Source organism: Marmota marmota, unplaced genomic scaffold (genome assembly GCF_001458135.2).
Source record: "Marmota marmota marmota unplaced genomic scaffold, marMar, whole genome shotgun sequence".
In the NCBI taxonomy this organism is placed as follows: domain Eukaryota; kingdom Metazoa; phylum Chordata; class Mammalia; order Rodentia; family Sciuridae; genus Marmota; species Marmota marmota.
Window position 1 is genome coordinate 21,415,288 of NW_025999853.1, and position 18,927 is coordinate 21,434,214.

General features: G+C 37.0%; 1 protein-coding gene across 2 annotated transcripts in view; it reads left to right on the plus strand.

The window, feature by feature from the left end:
* Kitlg (KIT ligand) overlaps nucleotides 1-18,927 on the plus strand; it is an 89,448-nt gene that overhangs the window by 28,155 nt on the left and 42,366 nt on the right. For both annotated transcript variants that reach the window (XM_048804231.1, XM_048804250.1), the window contains exons 2-3: nucleotides 6,191-6,304; nucleotides 17,707-17,769. In XM_048804231.1, coding sequence (XP_048660188.1) covers nucleotides 6,191-6,304; nucleotides 17,707-17,769 — 177 coding nt within the window. The remainder of the gene's footprint in view (nucleotides 1-6,190; nucleotides 6,305-17,706; nucleotides 17,770-18,927) is intronic.

The window sequence follows — 18,927 nt, forward strand, 5'->3', positions numbered from 1 at the left end:
AAGAACCCATAATGGCTGGGCCGTGTGTTATTCTCATCAAGAAAGTCTGTGGCAGGCTGGAAATAGGCATGTCGGCAATAAGAATATGCTACAAGTGATGACCTGACAGTCTGGGGGAAACAGGAAAAGTACGAAACAAACAAAATCCAAAATAAAAATTTTAAAAACAGTCATTCAAACAAGTACAGTAATTTGGAACAACTGAACTTGGAGGAAAACAGTCACGATGACGCAACTGTGATGCTTTGCCAGTCTGCCTTTTATTTGATGAACTCGCATCATCAAAGGAAAGCAGAGTTTAATATTTCTGCCCACTGTTTAAGAGACCAGGAACGTGTGTGGGCTATATATTATAAAGCTTTCTGTATAGGATAATTAATACTGAAACTTCCATATAAAGAAGTAAGCGCTGTGTTTCTGCCCAGTCCGGAGGACACCGTGAAAGTTTTACTACTGCTCTGCAAATTCTTCAGTGTTTCTAATTTGATTTCTCCTCTCTCCTAATGTTTAGCTGTGCTAGAATGAATGGTTGAATTTTTAAAAAGGGGAATCCTTCTTAACAGTAGCAACATGTATGCAAAATAAAATTACAACATGAGTTTATTTATATTGGCTTTAAAATAGAGCATTTCTATAACTACCATTTTTTTTTTCAGGGATATTAGAGTATTATGAAGTTAGAATAGATTTAATTTTAGCCCTGACCAAGTGTGTTCCAAGAAAAATGACAACATCCTATCTTTATAGGTACTTGTATTTCACCGACACCAAAAAATTGAGGCTGTCCAGGTGAAATTATTTTGCAATTATTATAACAAATCTGTGTTAATATATTTCAAGAAACTATCAAAGGACATATTCTAAAAAAATATGATCATCTGGATAATGTAGAATATTCAGCTGTGCATAGAATATGGAAGAAACTTGCCTCCATATGCTTGGTATTTGCAAGATTATTAAAGTTCTAGAGATATGCTGTTAAAGTCCTCACAAATGATCTAACAGATTTCTAGGAGTGCTGGGACGGTCTCCGGTAGTTAAAAGGACAGGAACTAGAATCGGACACCCCTGAGTGTATATCCGGATTTCCTCATGCAGAAATCTTCAAATCTCTCTGTACCTCTATTTCCTCATCTTTAAAATCAGTATATTTGAAAGGTTTAAACTTTGTTAGTAGATGTGCAGAATGCTCGGTACATAGTCCATGTTCAAAAATTTTAGCTTTATTCACTCTATTGCTTAAACAAACAAAAAGTTCAGTACAGGCACTCACATTCCAGTGTCGTTCTGTGGACTCCTGATGAACTGCACTTGTACTTAAAGCCAGGCGCCCCACTTTGAGAACCTGATCTCACCCTTTGTCTACTCAAGGATGTGCTCCAGCAGTTCTCTCTCTTCTGACCTGCATCACCGAGGCTCTCCTGCTGGATCATCCCCAGAGGCACAGAGACATCCTTGTGTTTCTACCATCTCACAAATAAAAGTCTTCACCCCCACTTCCTTGATAGCTACCACCCCATTTGCTCTCCCTTGAAGGAAACTCTTCAGAAGAGCTGTCTGTGCTCACTATTTCTAGTTACTCTTTTCTTATCTTTCTTAAACCCACTTCAGACTGGCCTTCTTCTCATACTGCTTCAATAAAAATGTTCTTATCGATGTCACCTGTAACCTCCATCTTGCTGAATCCAATATCTTCCCTCCCATTCCTTTCTGGGCTTTAACACTTCTGCCAGACCTCTGAAGATTGAAGCACTGTAAGATGCTTTGTTCTTTTACTTAGAGTCACTCCTCTAGTGATCTCACCCATTCTTTTGCTTAAAAATCTCATTTATATATCAAAGGCAATCATATTTATGTTTCTAGGTGAAACCTTCCTCCTAAATCCAGATTGAAATGGCTTGATCTGGTATCATCACTGGAAGAACTCAAAGACATTTAGAAACTTACATACTCAAAACTTCTGACCTATTCCACAAACCTTCTTCACCCCTAGCTTCCCCATTTCAGTTGGTGACAACAACTGACCTTCTAGTCATTCGTACCCAAATTCTTGAAGTTGTCTTTGACTCTTTTTTTTTGGGGGGGGGTGTTATTAAGGATTGAACTGAGGGGCACTCAACCACTGAGCCACATCCCCAGCCCTATTTTGTATTTGATTTAGACACAGGGTCTCACTGAATTGCCTAGTGCCTTGCTTTTGCTGAGGCTGGCTTTGAACCCATGATCCTCCTGCCTCAGCCTCCCAAGCCCCTGAGATTATAGGCGTGCACCACTGCAACTGGCTGTCTTTGACTTTCTTTCAGATCACACTCTATCTGTCAGGAAACCCTCCTGGCTCAGCCTACAGAAGATGTCGGGATCTCACCATTTCCACTCAATACATTGCTACAGTTCTTTCTTGATTTGATTATTGCAGTAATTCTTAACTGGTTTCTCTCCTTTTTCTACTTATTTTTTTATCCTAAAGTATGGTTTTACTACAACAGTAAGAATGGTCTTCTACTTTATTTTGAAGTCTTCCTATCCTTCCTTTGCTCAAAATCCTGTAAGAAATGCTCTTTCAATTGTAGTAGAAATCAAGTCTGATTAATAGACTGCAATACCCTCTAACCTCCCCATTCTCCCTCTGACATCATCTTCAGCTCCATGGTTTACTCTTGCTGACCTGTGAATAAAGATTTCCTTAAATAGATCTTACAGACCTTGGCATCAGCTTTTCTCTCTGCCTGCAGTACTGTTCCCACAGGTATCTGTGTGGATCACCTTCCTAGCTCCATCTAGTCTTTAGTAAAATATTCCTTCTCATTTGAATACCCACCAATGCCTCTATTAAAAATTCCATGCTGTTTTCACACATACTGTAGTCTATAGAAGGAAAGAGATAAAGGCTAGCTCTGGGCTTTCTCTTTAGATTCAAGGATGCCTGGGGATTTGATCCTTCCTATAATCCTGCTTGCAACAAGAATTCAAGAAATATATACAGTAAAGCTTTTCAATCCAAAAGAATCTAGCTTGGTACCAGAGCAAGCACCAAGATGTACTTTATTGTTGAGACTGGTCCTGGTGGTGGATAGCCACTGTGGAAAATGAAAGGAAGCTCATCACATGCCCCTGAAGGGCTACTTAACTAGCAAGATTTAAGCCAAAGGGGTGGTCCTGAAGACCTAACAATATCTGTCATTATCACCCACGCCTCCAGTGGGCAGTGATTAGTGGACATGAGAGATGGCTTGGAAGTCATGAAACATCTGTTCTGTTGGTAGAGTACATGCTGGTTTTGGGGAAGATTGTGTGGGTCAGTTCCAGACCCCTGCATTAAAGCAAACGTGGAAATAAAGTGAGTCATTTTACATTTTTTTTTCCATTTCCCAGTTCATATAAAAGTTGTGTTTTTTACTGTACTTGCTATGGTTGAGATATGAGGTGTTTTCCAAAAGCTCATGTTTAAGACAATGCAAGAAAGTTTAGAGGTGAAATGATTGGCTTATGATAGCCTTAACTAATCATTAATCTACTTGAATGGGTTAATCAGGTGGTAACTGTAGATGGGTGTAGTGTGGCTGCAGGAGGTAGGTAACTAGGGGCTTGCCTTTGGAATATGTATTTTGTCCCTGTTAAGCGAAATGCCCTCTCTGCTTTCTGATTGCCATGTCCCAAGCTGCTTTCCTCCTCCATACCTTTCTGCCCTGATGTTCTGCCTCACATTGGGCCCAGACCTGTGGAGTCAACTATCTATAAACTGAAACTGTGAGCCCCAAATAAACTTTTCTTAAAATTGTTCTCATCTGTTTTTTTTTTGGTCACAGCAGTGAAAAAGCTGACCAGAACAATACTGTAGACTATTAAGTGTGCAAAACATCATTTCAAAGTAAACAATGTTCATACCTTAATTAAAAATACTTTATTGCTAAAAAGTGAAAATAATCATCTGAGCTGTTGGAAAAGTTAGTACTAATAGATTTGATCAACACAAGGTTGCCACAACCCTTCAAAATTTGTAAAAACCATAATATCTGCACAGTGCAGTTAAGAAGAACACAAATACTGGGTGTAATTTTTGGTGTATCATGAGTGTGACCTGAGTTCACTACTGCTAATAGATCAAAGTAGGCATTTTAATCCCAACCCCCTTTACCAGGCTCAGAATTTTTTTTTTTTTTGACATACCATATAATCTAGATATCTGTGTTTGTTCATGGTTTGTCTTCCCTTACAATTTGTTGAATGAATGAGTGAACAGATTTATTTTTTGATGTCCATTCAATGCCAGACATAAGACTTGATAAAGACTAGTAATGGAATCTGCACCTCTATGTTTCCTAGAAACTAGAATATGAGTATGATTAATAGTGAAATTGGCTAGCTTCAAAAATCCTTAGGGCCGTTTCCCAAGTCATGTCAGGAAAGAGTGCCTTGGAGAAATATGTTTCAAGAGGAGTTACATCTTAGCAATGACAAGATGAATGGAAGTTAGAATTTAATAGGAGGACTTTGTTATTGGGAAAAATTTTATGTTAGGATTGTCCCCAAAGTGAGATCCCCTAAACAAATTATGTGCACAATTTGATCTTCTTTGTGGTTCAAGGGAGATGGTACTGGGAGGAACATGGCCCCACAGTGCTCATTGTAACCTTAAATAAAACCAAGTAGAGTTACCGATAAAGTAGAACACAATGGTAAAAGAATAAAAGGGTTTTAATTTTCTTTTTCTTTTTGTTCACAATGCATTGTTGCGTTGGAAATTTTAGTAAATCATCATCTTTTGGTCCAACATAATGATTCAGTAGTGTGCAGATATTAATTGAAAATAATTATTCAGCTCCTTTTAACATATGGCTAGCTACATCAATAAGAAAGATTTCTAGCCAGGAGCATCTGGGCTTTTGTGTAATTTCAAATGCCATAGATGAATGTTAGCTCATAAAAGCAATCACACATATTTTAAAATATCTTCCCATCTCCATGCCATTGCTCATGCTATTTTTTTTTTTCCTGGAATGGTCATTTTTTTCTTTATTGATGTATGCAAACTCCTCCTTGCCCCCCTTCCCCCAAATCCAGGCTTTCCTGGCATTGCCTTCCTGCCGTGGGTTCTCCCCTTTTAGGTCAATTGATTAATCGCTTTCTTCTCTGTGTTCCCAAAGCATTTATCACAGGGTGTGGAGGTTATTTATTTACCTGCCTCTGAGTTCCAAGAGCATCTTCATCTTTGTTTCCCTAGTGCCTGGCACAGTCCCTGTTCTTGTCCCATGATACATGTTCACTAAATGGTCATTGAATTAGAGAATTGGAATATTGTTACCACAGCCATTGATTCATCCAGCAAGTATTTATTAAGGGCTTTTTATATGCAAGGAACTATGTCATTTGTTTTAAAGAAATATATAAGAGGCCCAAGTTCTTAAAACTGCTCAATATAGTTTAAATAAGGAAAAAATAAATCACACATAAAAGTAAATGTGATACATGGTAGAAAATGTTATTTTCACTGGGGTGTATATGTGTGTGCATGCTTATGTGATTGCTTCCTGACAGTTTTCAAAAAGATCTTCCTATTGGCTAAGGGAATATTTTCCCTTGTTAAATGACTCAAAAATCTGAATCCACACAATAATTCTTTTGCTGTCTCAGAAATTTGGTTGACTGTATTAGATCTAAAAATATCCTCTTCCTCACTTTAGTTTGGTGTGCTATCGTAGACAATTGCATCAAAGCCCTGATCAGGGGTTATGCTTCTACTTGCCAAATACTGTACATTTAAAGTCAAAAGAGAAGGTTTCTTTCAGTGCCTTAAGGTATGAATTTTATACATTCCCTGGTTTTTAGAAGTCATCCTAAGTGATAAGTCCTTCACATGTTGCTACAAGTTCATTCCTAATTGCCATTAGGAAATTGGCTGTAGAGAGCTTTTGACAAATTAACAGTAATGTCGTTGAAAGAGTAATTCAAACAAGATTTTAACTGGGAGTTTTTTTTTTGGTTTGTTTGTTTGTTTGTTTTGCATTTTAGTTTGGTGAGAATAGTTTGAATGCTTAGCATTTAATTGCATTTATGCCAATAGCTTTTTTAAAAAATATATATAGTAGATTGACCTTGTCCACATCAAGGCATAATATGTAAATAGAAATAGTTTATATGATTACAGAATTTTAACTGATATTCACCAAAAAATGTTTCTGTTTTTGTTTAGACTTGGATTATCACTTGCATTTATCTTCAACTGCTCCTGTTTAATCCTCTGGTCAAAACTAAAGGGATCTGTGGGAATCCTGTGACTGATAATGTAAAAGACATCACAAAATTGGTAAGTAAGACATAGGGTGTGCTTTTAATTATCTGTGATTGGTGCTTGTCAATCAGAGATTTTGTTTTTCTTGTCTCAAATTTTATATTTTTCTAACAAGAAAAGGAATCATTGAGTTATTCTGAAGGCCTTCTAGGGAACAAATAGGGAAATACTCAAGGAGGATTTAGTGGTTCAGTTGGCCCTTGTATACCATAATGGTGATTTCTTTGCTGGTTTTGTCTCCTCAGTCAATGGCAGCAAAGGATCCTTGAGAGGTCACTAATGTGCTGAGGTCCAGCCCCAGTTTGTCCGTTATCTCTTGAGTGGGCTCCTCGTTGTCTGTCTTTTCCATATGCCTTTCTGCTCTTCTCTAACAATAGATCTGAGATGGCCACTCTCTCCTGTCACATATGGGTGGTGTTCGCTCCTCTTCAGTTGGAGCTGGAGGAACGATGCTTTATTGCCACATATGGAACAGAGTCCCTTCCCACTTTTGTCACACTAGAACTCTTCCCTCAGCAAGAGTCTTTGTGCACTGGTGCCCCTTGGGCACTGCCAGCTTCCTGCTTTACTGCTTTTAAGACTCCAGCTAGAGAGAGCATAACACATCTGGAGTGCATGCTTCCAACTCTCTTGATGGAGGGCATACTCATTTGGACTACAGTGTATGAGTTAAGATGAACAAGGTTTGAGAAGCATTTCTGTAAATTCCTGGTTCAAAATAGCCAGTTAGGGACCAGTCTGCTATTGACTAGAGAACATAGTTAGTGTGACAATAGGGAAGAAATGAGGATTGTTAAATGGAGAAAAGAAAGAAAGTATACATACTGAGATAATAGTCTACAAAATAGAGGGGGCTTTGTTTATCCTTCGTGTTTTTGATATACATTCCTGGCTTATGTGTTTTATTTAGGGTTTATACTAAAACTTATAAACAGAAGCCTTAATTCAGAATTAGAAAAATACACACACACACACACACACACACAATTCCTAGGATGCCCAGACTGTCTAGGCTTAAAAGCATTCTTTGTCTAGCATGCATGTAGCCCTAGGTTCAATCTCCAGCACTACAAAATATATATATAGATAGATAGATACATAGATACATAGATGTGTTATTTCATGCAGCTGCTGAAGATGTATCCATGTTTACTTGATGGACTGGCAAGCAAAACAATATAACTTTTGCCTACTGTATATGCAGCTAGGTATTAAAGACAGGGATGAGGGAAAGTGGGTTCTTTTGTTTGTTTGTTTGTGGATCAGTTTGTATGTTTGTTCATTTTGTACTGGGGATTGAACCTGGAGACACTTTACCACTAACTACATCTTCAGTCCTTTTATATTTATTTTTTTATTTTGACATGGAATGTCACTAAGTTACACTGGTTGGCCTCAAACTCATGATTTTTCTGCCTCAGCCTCCCAAGTTACCAAGATTATAGTAGTACACCATCATGTCTAGCAAGGGGAAAGCAAGTTTTAAAACCATAGATGATGGTCCTCTCCCTTAAGTTTCTTGTTAGTTTATCACCCAAGAAACAATACTAAACAGACAATATGTATTTATGTTCTAAGTTTTTTGTCTGTCAGAAGGTGATCGTTGAATCCTTGGGTGAACGTGGTTGTGATGGACTCCACCTTGAGCATCAATGGCATCTGAGTGCTTATTAAACTTACAGGCAGCTGGGCACAGTGGCACATGCCTGTAATCCCAGTGGCTTGGGAGGCTGAGGCAGGAGAATCGTGAGTTCAAAGCCAGTCTCAACAACAGCAAGGTGCTAAGCAACTCAGTGAGATCCTATCTCTAAATAAAATATAAAATAGGGCTGGGGATGTGGCTCAGTGGTTGAGTGCCCCTGAGTTTAATTCCTGGTTACCCCTGCCAAAAAAAAAAAAAAAAATTACAGGTGCCTAGGCCCTACTCCAAGGAACTGAAACTGAGTCAACAAGTCTAGGAAAGATTTCAGGCATCTACATTTTTCATGACTTTTTGAAAGGAGATTTAAGAAGCATTGCTATAGATGGTCTATTCTGTCAAGTTTAGAGAACAAAATACCTCTCAACCCTAAATTAACTTCAATTGGTATTATTGGCCAGTTACTCCTGTATTGCATAGATTCATAAGAATGTCAGGGTAATGCAAAGCTCCAAAGTATGCCTAAAGTAGGTCACTGGGAAATTGCAACTTTTGTGGAGCAGGCTGTATAACCTTGGAACTGAGAATGAGCTGAGGAGAACTGCTCTGTCCTAAGGAGCAAATTTCATGAATTTAGGGTCCAGTGAGGCATAGGTGAAGATGATGATGTATCTCACCACAGACTGAATATATCCGGGACTAATATGATATTTAAGAAAAATTGCTGTCAGGCATTATTATTTTCAAAGTATTTCAGGAATATGACTTAATAAGCACTACTTCCTGTGAAATGTCAAACTGATATTTTCAGGTAGCATAGGTAGGTATTACAAGCATCTTGCAAGATTTTCTATTCTTGTCTTTAACCATCTGTTTATTATCAACCTGTTACCAATCAGCTGATAAAGTAAGAAATGGCAAGAAACATTCATAAGATGAGAAAGGAGTGCCCAGAAAGGGATCTTAATTAACACTGACAGTAAACTATAATGTTCCTTACTCCAAGGGCAAATGTCAAATCAATAAGATTAAAAAAAAAATAAATAAAGATGGGGATTTCCTCCTAGCAGTTGACTCAGGAGAAAACAATTTTAAGAGTTTCTCTAGTAAAAATATTATGTTTTCTCAGCTCATTCTTATTTTTAAATAAGTCACTTGAAAATAAGTCAAGTTAATAAAAAATAGGGTTCAGAAAAACACTTGTAATTGACTAAAGACCTACACAATTCACAGCTTGTGTTTTGTAGAGGAGGATATAGAAAAGTATAAAAAATCCTTTGCGCTCAGAGCACTGGGAGATAAGCCTTCTCAATAAAATATGTTTAATATGCTGATCACATGTTCTCTTTGTGCCTCTGTTTTCTTGTCAGTTATGATAGAGAGATTAATAATACTTAATCTTATAGAGCAATTGTGAGAATTAAGTCAGAAGAACAGTGGCTGAAACATAGTTAAGTGACCTCCAAATCTTAGCTATTCACAGTGGTAGTAATAGTGGTGGTATTTGTAAGATCACAGGATATTGGATCTGGAAGCCAATTTAGAGATAATCTAAACAATCTTCTTTATAAAGAAAGAAAGAAACTGAGACCCAAGGGTGGTGAAACCCAGCTCCCATTTCCAGTGCTGTCTGCAGGAGCAGTAGTTTTCAAACTGGCCACTAGAGCCATTCACCTTTTGTTTATGTATGTCAGTTTTCAAATAAGACTTGGTATGAAAAAAGATTCAAGTTTAAGAATGCATGACAGTTCCTCTTTAACCAGAGTTAGTCAGATATCACTCATGAATCATCCAATCCCAGTCTCTTAGGTATTTATTTAAATACAGCTACAAAGACACTACTGCAGAAATATTGAATGTCAACTTGTGAAGATGGGCTGTAGGAACTTTGATGCTTCCAACGAGCACCCCACAAGACAATAATTTGCTCAGAAGTTAGTGCTGCCATCCTAACTCATTCATTTTACTAATTCAAACAACAACATGCATGACTGTTGAGGTATGTGGTCCCTGTCATAGAATTTCTCTGAAGAATGGAAGGGCAAAGCATGTTGATGAAGTCAGGAATAGCAGATTATTTGAATACTGCCTCTGCAAGATTACCTGACTGTCAGACTTCAGAAAGATGACTGACCCTCTCTAAGATTCAGTTTCCTGAGTTTTAAAATTAGGAACATGGACATGATCAATAATTCTTAATCTAGGTCTTGTAAACTTCATTATGAGGAAAGAAAGTGTCCCTTTCATCAAATCTCAGAGAAGTCCGGGACTGCAGAGAAGAGAAAAACTACTAAATTAGAGAACGCTCAGCTTTAAATAATCTCATCCTGTAATGGTATTTCTTCATAATGGTGTACTTCTTGGTATAGTTCAGTAATGCCTGGACTGAAGGAGGTTGTACAGAATAAGAAGAATTTGCTCTGCAGGCATAACCTGCATTTTATTTGCGGGAAAGCTTCCAGTAATGTTTTTCCTTGTGCTTACAGTAATTTCTTCAACTGTGCTTATTTCTTTGCATTCTCTACCAGTTCTGCCCTTGAATTAGGTGACAACTTGTACTATACCCCACAAACCTTAAGTTTGTTTGCTTGGGGTGATTCTCATGTCACTGAAGCACATGATTTATGGCTTTACATTTTTTTTTTTTAATTTCTTCTTGAACACTTTGTACTGCCCCTACAGTCCTCATGGTTTTTATTTGAAATCCTTCTGGCATGTTTACTTAGCATAATAGTTCATCTATTTACAGAACATTTTGCTTTGTTTCTGAAATATGTTGCAAGACTTGTTTTAAATGGCAAACTCAGACCAACCTAAGGAAAGAGTCAAGTATCTGGGAAGAGGATGAATCAAATGTTAAAAAGTTGTGTCTATGTATAGTTAGAGTACAGCTTTTAATACTTGTCAGTGTTCATGTAGAGAGGAATCCAAATATTGAAATAGTTGAAATTAGTTTTCCCTACTCTTTCTTTTGTTTGGGATGTTTTTTCTTCATTTGGGGGGAATTTAATTAAATGTGACTTTCTTACTTTAAAAAAATTGTCTTTAAATATCTGTCAAATGATGTATTTGTCTTTCTCAAAATGTTCTTAAAAGTAGGTTGCTGTTCCATCACCATATTATAAAGGTGAAGTTGAATTACTGTCTTCAAGGTCAACCTACAAGTCAGTAGCCTAGAATCGGAACAAAAGAGCCCATAGTTTTCCTGGTCTTGTGGTAGACTCTTATTTTAAGTTGATGATATATATCAATACATGACTTTGGAGATTAACATAATGAGAAGTGATAATATACCCTCAGATAGCCAATTTTAACACTTTGGACTATTGTGATTAACTTTGATTTTTATTTTTCTTCAAATAGTATGTTTTTCAAATTGAATTGCCTTTGCATTCTAGTGAAGGATTTCTAGGTGAATTCTAAGCCTTTCTTCAAATGACATAAGCATGTCTTCTTTTTAAAAGTAGAGGTCTCATATATTGTGGTTTGATCTTTGAAGAGCAATAGTTTGTTAAATGAATAGTTTTTGAAGTTTATTTTTGTTGGATTGTAATATTTAACATTTCAATTTCTGCTACTGTAGTGAGTATAAGTTTATTTAAAGCTCATTTCAAGACTTCTAATACTTTGACAAAAATATTTTTAAAAATATTGATAAAAACTGTCTAGGTGGCTTGCTATCTTACCATTCACATAAATCTCATCACGAGAAAACAAAATTTTTATCTTCCTCCATATGATAAAACACTTGATGCTATTTCTTGCTGCCCCATGCCTTTTTAAAGTGGTAGTAATGGTGTGAGTATCCAGGTGCCAGGCAAAGGTCATTTTACTCTCCAAGGTCATATATTAATAAAATATACCATGGATTGTAGCCTTTGGTTTTCACAATCTTATCAGGTAATTTCACTCCCAGTTAGGAAGCTGAGATCTAGTGATGATTAGTAACCTGACATCATCACCTGGGAAACAGAAAGGTGAATAGGGGCTTGAACCTGGTGTGCCTAAGACCTCCTTGTCTTTGAAGCACAAGAACTCAGTTTCTATTATAATACATTCCCAGTACACTGAGATGAAAGTTTAAACTGTGTTTTATGAACTACCATTGTAATATATTGATTTATATTTCCAGAGTAATAATTACCTTATTGTGATTAGGAAGCTATCATATTGTAGAAGCTCTGTTAATCCTACTTAATTGTAGTCATTATCATAAGTTGTATATATTGTCTTATTTCCTCTGTTAATAAGAAAATGCCACAGCCTTGGTAAGTTATAAAAAGATTTACTTTGGCTCACAGTTCTAGCACAAGATTGAAGGGCCACATCTGGTGATGCCTTCTTGTGGTACAGTCCCCGGGCAACGGTGTGTCACATGACAAGAGACAGGGAGCCAGAGCCAGACCTCATCAAACTGGCTTTTATAGTAGACCCATTCTTGAGGTCACCCATTAACTCATTAATTACACAAATAAATTAATACATTCCCTGAGAGCAGAGTCCTAACCACCTTTTGAAGGTCCCCCAGATCCCACCTCTTCATATCTCATAATGGAGATTAAATTTCAGCGTAAGTTTCAGAGGGAATAAACCTTGTTTAACCCATAGCACTATGAAATAGACGAAAAATCTTTTAAAAAAGTTTTTAATCTTCTATTTGATAAGAAACTAGGCATTTCTCACTGAAACAAGTCTTTTGAAGTTGTCATCTTAATATTCTTTTAAATCACTGAGTTACCTTTCAAAAAAGGAAAAAAAAAACAACCTATCCAGATACCTTTGAAAACTACAGTGATTTACCTAGTAAGTTAGATGCTTTCGTCAGTATTAATGGGAAATAATTTCTCAAGAGAAACAAACAAAAAAAGCATTTTCCTGTGTTAGTTCTAAAGCCTAAACCATCAGCATTGTAGTTAGCTGCTTTACATAAGTGAACTATGTATTTAGATAGAAGTGTTAAGTTTTTTTTCTCCTCTACATCCATGAATGTTGCTTGGTCTGATGAGACTGTGAAATGTGAACTCATTTCCCTAAAGGTTGAGATAACACTTAACATTTCATAAATAGTGTCAAGAGGATCATGAGTCACTACTACATTTTGATTCCTCCCTTGGACTTATGAGTGACAACTGAGACTAGTAAAGGTCTTGCCACAGGTGTCCACGTGGCTGCTGATTTCATGAGACTTAAGGACCTTAATGACATTGAAACCACTGAGATCCAAAAATTTTAGATCAGTGACCTCAAGAGAAGGAGAAGGAGTTAAGCCTTCTGACTTTTGAGTTTTTTCTCTTGAGTCCAGATACCTGTAGGGTTTGATTTGCAGCCAGTGCTAATTTGTCTCACAAAGAATTTTTCTTGGATGAATTTCTAGCATTTTCTGAACTCTGCTCTTGTTTTTAGTTTAGTTTTTTTTTTTTTTTTCCAGTGTCACTGAGTATGGTCAATCCTCAGAACATCCAACATCCAAAGAAAATAGCAAATGGGGCCCTTCTAATAAAGTTAGCCCATCATCAAGTAACTTGTTTCTGTAATTTTATAGATTTTATAGTCTGGCATAATACTGACATCCTTGTGCTCCAAATCAAAACCATTTGGAATAATTTTGACCTTTGGTAAAATTTCCTATCAATTAAATTCTTCAATTAAATCACTCCCCCATTTTTAACCCTGAACTTAATTTAATAGAGTAGATTTAAATACGTAGCTTTACTTACTTATCTATTTAAATCTATCAACAGTGTATCTCCATGGAATGTAGGCCATGTTCTGCTTTTCTAGAGACTTCTAGTCGCTGTATCAAGATTTAACACATTTCTAGCACTTTACTAGGAGTCTGTTAACTTTCTGCCTATCTCTGTTCTCTCTTGACCTTCAATCCATCCTTCCAGACTAATCTTCCTAAATATTGCTGTCATGCTTTTTCTCTGCCTGCCACATTCAGTGTGGCACTGGTCCTTTTAGAACAAAGTTAAACCAGACTGAATTTTAGTAATTATCTAGTTCACTCTCTTTGTTGTACAGAAAGGAGCAGAAGGTCCACAGAGGCAATGTGGTGTGCCTAAGGCTGAGGAACTTGCTCTAATAGTAGAACTGTTCCTAGTGAGTCTGTTCCTAGTGAGTAGAACTGTTCCTAGTGAGTAGAACTGTTCCTAGTGAGTAGAACTGTTCCTAGTGAGTCTCACAACCTCCCATTTGATCCCCTTAGGCCAGCATTCAGTAAGCTCCTCTCTAATAAAGTTACAGGACACATTTCTTTCTTTTCTTTCTTCATTTGTTTTTTACAGGGGATTGAACCTAGGAGGGTTCTATCTCTGAGCTACATCCACAGTACCTTCCCCCTTTTTAAGACAGAGTCTTTCTAAATTGTCAAGGCTGGCCTTGAACTTGTGATCCTCTTGTCTTCCTACCTCAGCTTCCTGAGTGGCTGAGATACTAGGTGTGCACTACTATGCCTGGCTGATTATTTTTTTAAAATACTGAACCCAGAGCCTTGCACATGCTAGGAAAGCACTGAGCTACATCCCCAACCCCCTGGTGTATTTCTTAGATCTTATCTAGATGGTCCCAAACACATCATGAGCTTTTAATTCATTGCCTTTGCACATGACCCTTATCTATTTAGAATATCTTACATCATTGCATTTAATACTCATTGACACTTATATCCATTCTTTTCACGAAAGTTATTTAATCCTTACAGAATTATTGGATAGATTCTTTTATAATTTCTATTTCATACATGTGGAAAATGAGGCTAACATAGATGAAGAACTTGCCCAAGACTTCTCTGAGTTATCATGTAGCAACACCAGGATCCAGTATAAGCAGTCTGTTTTCAGAACCTGTGCTGTCAGCCCCAACATCAAATAATGCTTCTAAGGAACATCTTCTAAGTGCCACGCTAAAGTCTCCCTCTACTCTATAAAACTTAGCACAGTGATCAACATACCTCAGAGAAGCTGAATTTATAGCAAGGTTATTTGTGCTTTCTGAATGCTATTTGACATACTGTAAGTGCTTAGAAAGTAATATATTAATGTGTGAAATGACCATAAATATCTACAGTTTGACTTTCTAAGTTCTCTTCCAAATATAATTGGAAAGGAACCAATGAAAGCTAAGAAAGTCGTTACAGGGAAACTACTCTGTAGCTCAGTGTGCAGGGCACCAGCTCATAAAGCAAGTTTACATCCTGCTTCTAGTAGTTAGTTCTGATGCCTATGACCTTGGAGATGCCAGATAACCTCTCCGGCTCTCTGTCCTCATTTGTAATATAAACTTAGTAAGATAAGTCATATGGGTTGTAGTAGAGACTATATATGGAAATTTATAAATAGTAAAGCACTTTTCAAAAATAGTATTTTCTAAAATCCCACTACAAATTAAATGTCAATAAATCAGCTTCATTCAGAAACATCCCCCAAACGATAACAGTGTGGAGAGTTCAGCATCATGGTCAGAAAATTTCTTTTAAACTGTCTTTGGCTTCTTTGAATCAAATTTTGTATATAAATTACTCACCAAATGGAATTATCTAGCATATTCTTTATATTTTTTCTACCTTTTAGATATGTATGCTGAATCTAAGTTTTAGTAATATTTACTCAGTTGATGGTATATTTAGATTTTTTAAATAGTGTAAATTGTGCTTCAGAACAGGCTAGATGGTTGACAGCTCATGTTCAATCAGAATTCCTGCTCGGTTCTGCTGCATGTGGCATGGCTTCAGTTTACATGGTTGGTTCCTAACGAAAAAGCATGTTGCTGCTTGGTCTCATATTCCAGCTTTCACACCTGCAAAGGTGTCCATTGTGTCTTTGCTACCAGGGCTTATGTAAAATTACTAGGTCATTTCACTTTTCAAAGGTGGGGATGGAGCTTCAGAGGACAAAAGGAAGTATGAAAGAATGGTAGGAAGCTGATTGATTAATAGGAAGAAAATTAAGTGCAAAGGGCAAAAAAGACAATCCCTAAAACAAAAATGCCAGGTTCTGTAGCCACCCAGATGTGTTTCCAATAGGCACTAAGGATTCTACTCTTTTACTGGGGATGACATGAAGAGAGATAATGGTGGAGACTTCACAGTGGCATATACTCAGGGCAGGTGTCTAGAGAGGTGATGAAGTTGTGTAGTGAGGCAAGGGAGGCTCTGCTATTGGACCTGGATTTTAGTCCTGACTTAATGCCTAGTGGCCATGGAACCTTATTCAAATTACTTGACCTTGTTGAACCTCTGTTTCTTCATCTGTGTTAATGCAGCTTAAAGTGCTTGGCACACAGGAAATATTCAATAAAGACACTTTTACTATTGTATCATTAAGTGAACTGAAGAAGGAGCCAACGACCAGATGTATTGGTGCAACAGTAAAATGAGTGTGAATTGGTACCACTGGCAGTTGGATGATGGGGGTACAGTGGAACCAGTTCCTACTTTGACTCCCCTCTGACTCCTAATGCCTTTGCCTGGATGGTTGTCTTACCAAGTTGTTCTCAGATTCTAGAAGCTATTGGCAAAGCCAAAATGCAGCATATGGCTTATGTTGTGAAAGACTTGTAAGAGATGACCTAGTCCTGCAAACATGCCTATGATCTCAGCTTCCTGTAGGGAAAAGACATCTTGAGAGACAGGCCGATGGGGTCAGATGTCTTCAAAATCATTTGTCTGTCTAGCTTTCAATAAAGAGCAAAATTGAATGTTTAAAATATTTTTGGCACATTCACCTATTAAATGATCATTTGACATAGGTAACTGGATCTCCATTTTTCAATAGAGAGAAACCAACGTACAGAGAAATTAGATTAGTTACAAATTCCCTGGTCCCAAATCCTGTTGTGTTTTCACTTATGCTAGAATGACTGATGTCAATACTACATTTGACATTATCATTTTTTTATTTTTTTAAATTTTAATTTGTTATATATGACAACAGGATGCATTACAATTCATGTTACACATACAGCACAATTTTTCATATCTCTGGTTGTACACAAAGTAGAGTCACATCCTTCGTGTTTCATACATGTACTTAGGGTAGTGATGACTATCGAATTCCACTGTCTTTCCTACCCCTATGCCCACTTCCTCTCTTTTTCCCTTGACCCTATCTAGAGTTCATTTAATCCTCCCATCCCCCCACCCCCACAGAATATTATGGATCAGCATCCTTAAATCAGAGAAATTATTTGGCATTTGGTTTTTTGGGATTGGCTAATTTCACGTAGCATTATATTCTTCAGTTCCATCCATTTACCTGCGAATGCCATGATTTTTAAAACCTTCGAAAGTAACTAGGCAAACATTTGTGACATCTCAAGTGTTCAACCCAAAGTAAGTATATGTAGTTATGTTGTAAAATTCATTTTTTTTCTAAATTATTGACGTGGTTCTTCCAACTTGAGCATCCACCAGAATGAATGCAGGACCTGTTACAATTCAGTAGTCTGATATGGCCCCCAAATTTGCATTTCTAGCAGCTTCCTGTTGATGGTAAAATTTTACTTTGAGCTCTTGCTTTGAGAATCACTCACTAAAGGGCATACTTTATTACTAATTCTATGGAGGAATAAGTTAGAAACTAGTTCTAGATGAGAATTCCAAGACTACAAATGGAAGTTGAAATTTGTATCATGTTTCCAAAACTCAGTAGGTCTAGTTACCCATAACTGAATTTGTTTTTTGGAGAATGTGTTTGACTATAAAGGGAAATGGAGGATAAATAATACGACTAATTGATGTGTTTGCAATCTCTATCTTTCTCTTTTTTTATCTCTGTAGGTGGCAAATCTTCCAAAAGACTATCTGATAACCCTCAACTATGTCACCGGGATGGACGTTTTGGTATGTAAGCTGTACATCTCCAAGTCTCATTTTGGTAACTGAAAGAAGATATGGGATCATTTGTATCAGATAGGAAATCAGATAAGAAATTGCCTGCTGTTTAGGGCTTTGCTAATTGTCATGACTGGACAAAAAGTATCTTCGAAATTTGACTTTCAAAACATTTTTTTTTTCCCTCAAGCAACTGCTAAACTTTATCAGTGATCATTTCAGCACACATGCCTTAGACCTGTACATAGAGGAAATAAGGTCACCTTCTTTAGGTCTGGCCATATAATTCTTTTTCCCTGATCTTCTCTCAAAAAGGTTGGAGTGTAAAATTATGTCATGGTTTTCTTACCTGAAGAGTCTTATATAAATCTCTCTCATTCCTATTTGAGAATATGAAACATTTTATTTCTGAACATATTAGCAGTACAGTAGATTGTTTTGTACATTTAAGAAATTTTTCAAGCAGAAAGAACAGCATTACACACACACACACACACACACACATATATCAGAGCTTATCAGACCTACCCATTGTGCAATATTGGCTTCAAATAGATTTCCTCTTGAGGAAACATAATCACTAAAGCCTGTGTTTGCTTTTTCCCTATACCATGACTTCCAACTTTTTCTTAGTGATAGCAATTATTCTGAGCTAGAATTTTTCATTGCAGTGCATGTTTTCCCATGTTGGGCCAAGGACACCATCCCCTGGAGTTATGTAAAAGATATAAATCAGTAACCCTGCCGCTGCTCTTATGCTTTACCGAAAAGTATGCATCCATACATAAGCTATAGAGCTTTTCATATGTTAAGCCAATCCCCAAAACCCAAAGGTTGAATGTTTTATCTGATATGTGGAAGGTAACCCACAATAAGATTGGAGTAGGGGGAAAATAGAAGTTCAGTGGAGTAGACAAAGGGGAATGAAAAGAAGGGAGAGCTGGTGGGAAAAGGAAGACAGTGGAATGAACCTGACCTAACTTTCCTATGCACATATATGAATATGCCACAGTGAATTTCGCCATTGTGTATAAGCACAAAAAATTAATTTCAAAAACAATAACTATGGGTAAGTGGCAGAAAGATCAATAGAGAGGGAAGGGAAAGAGGGTGGGGAGAGGAAAGTGGAAGGAGAGTAAATGGGGTCTGAGTTAGAACAAGATATAT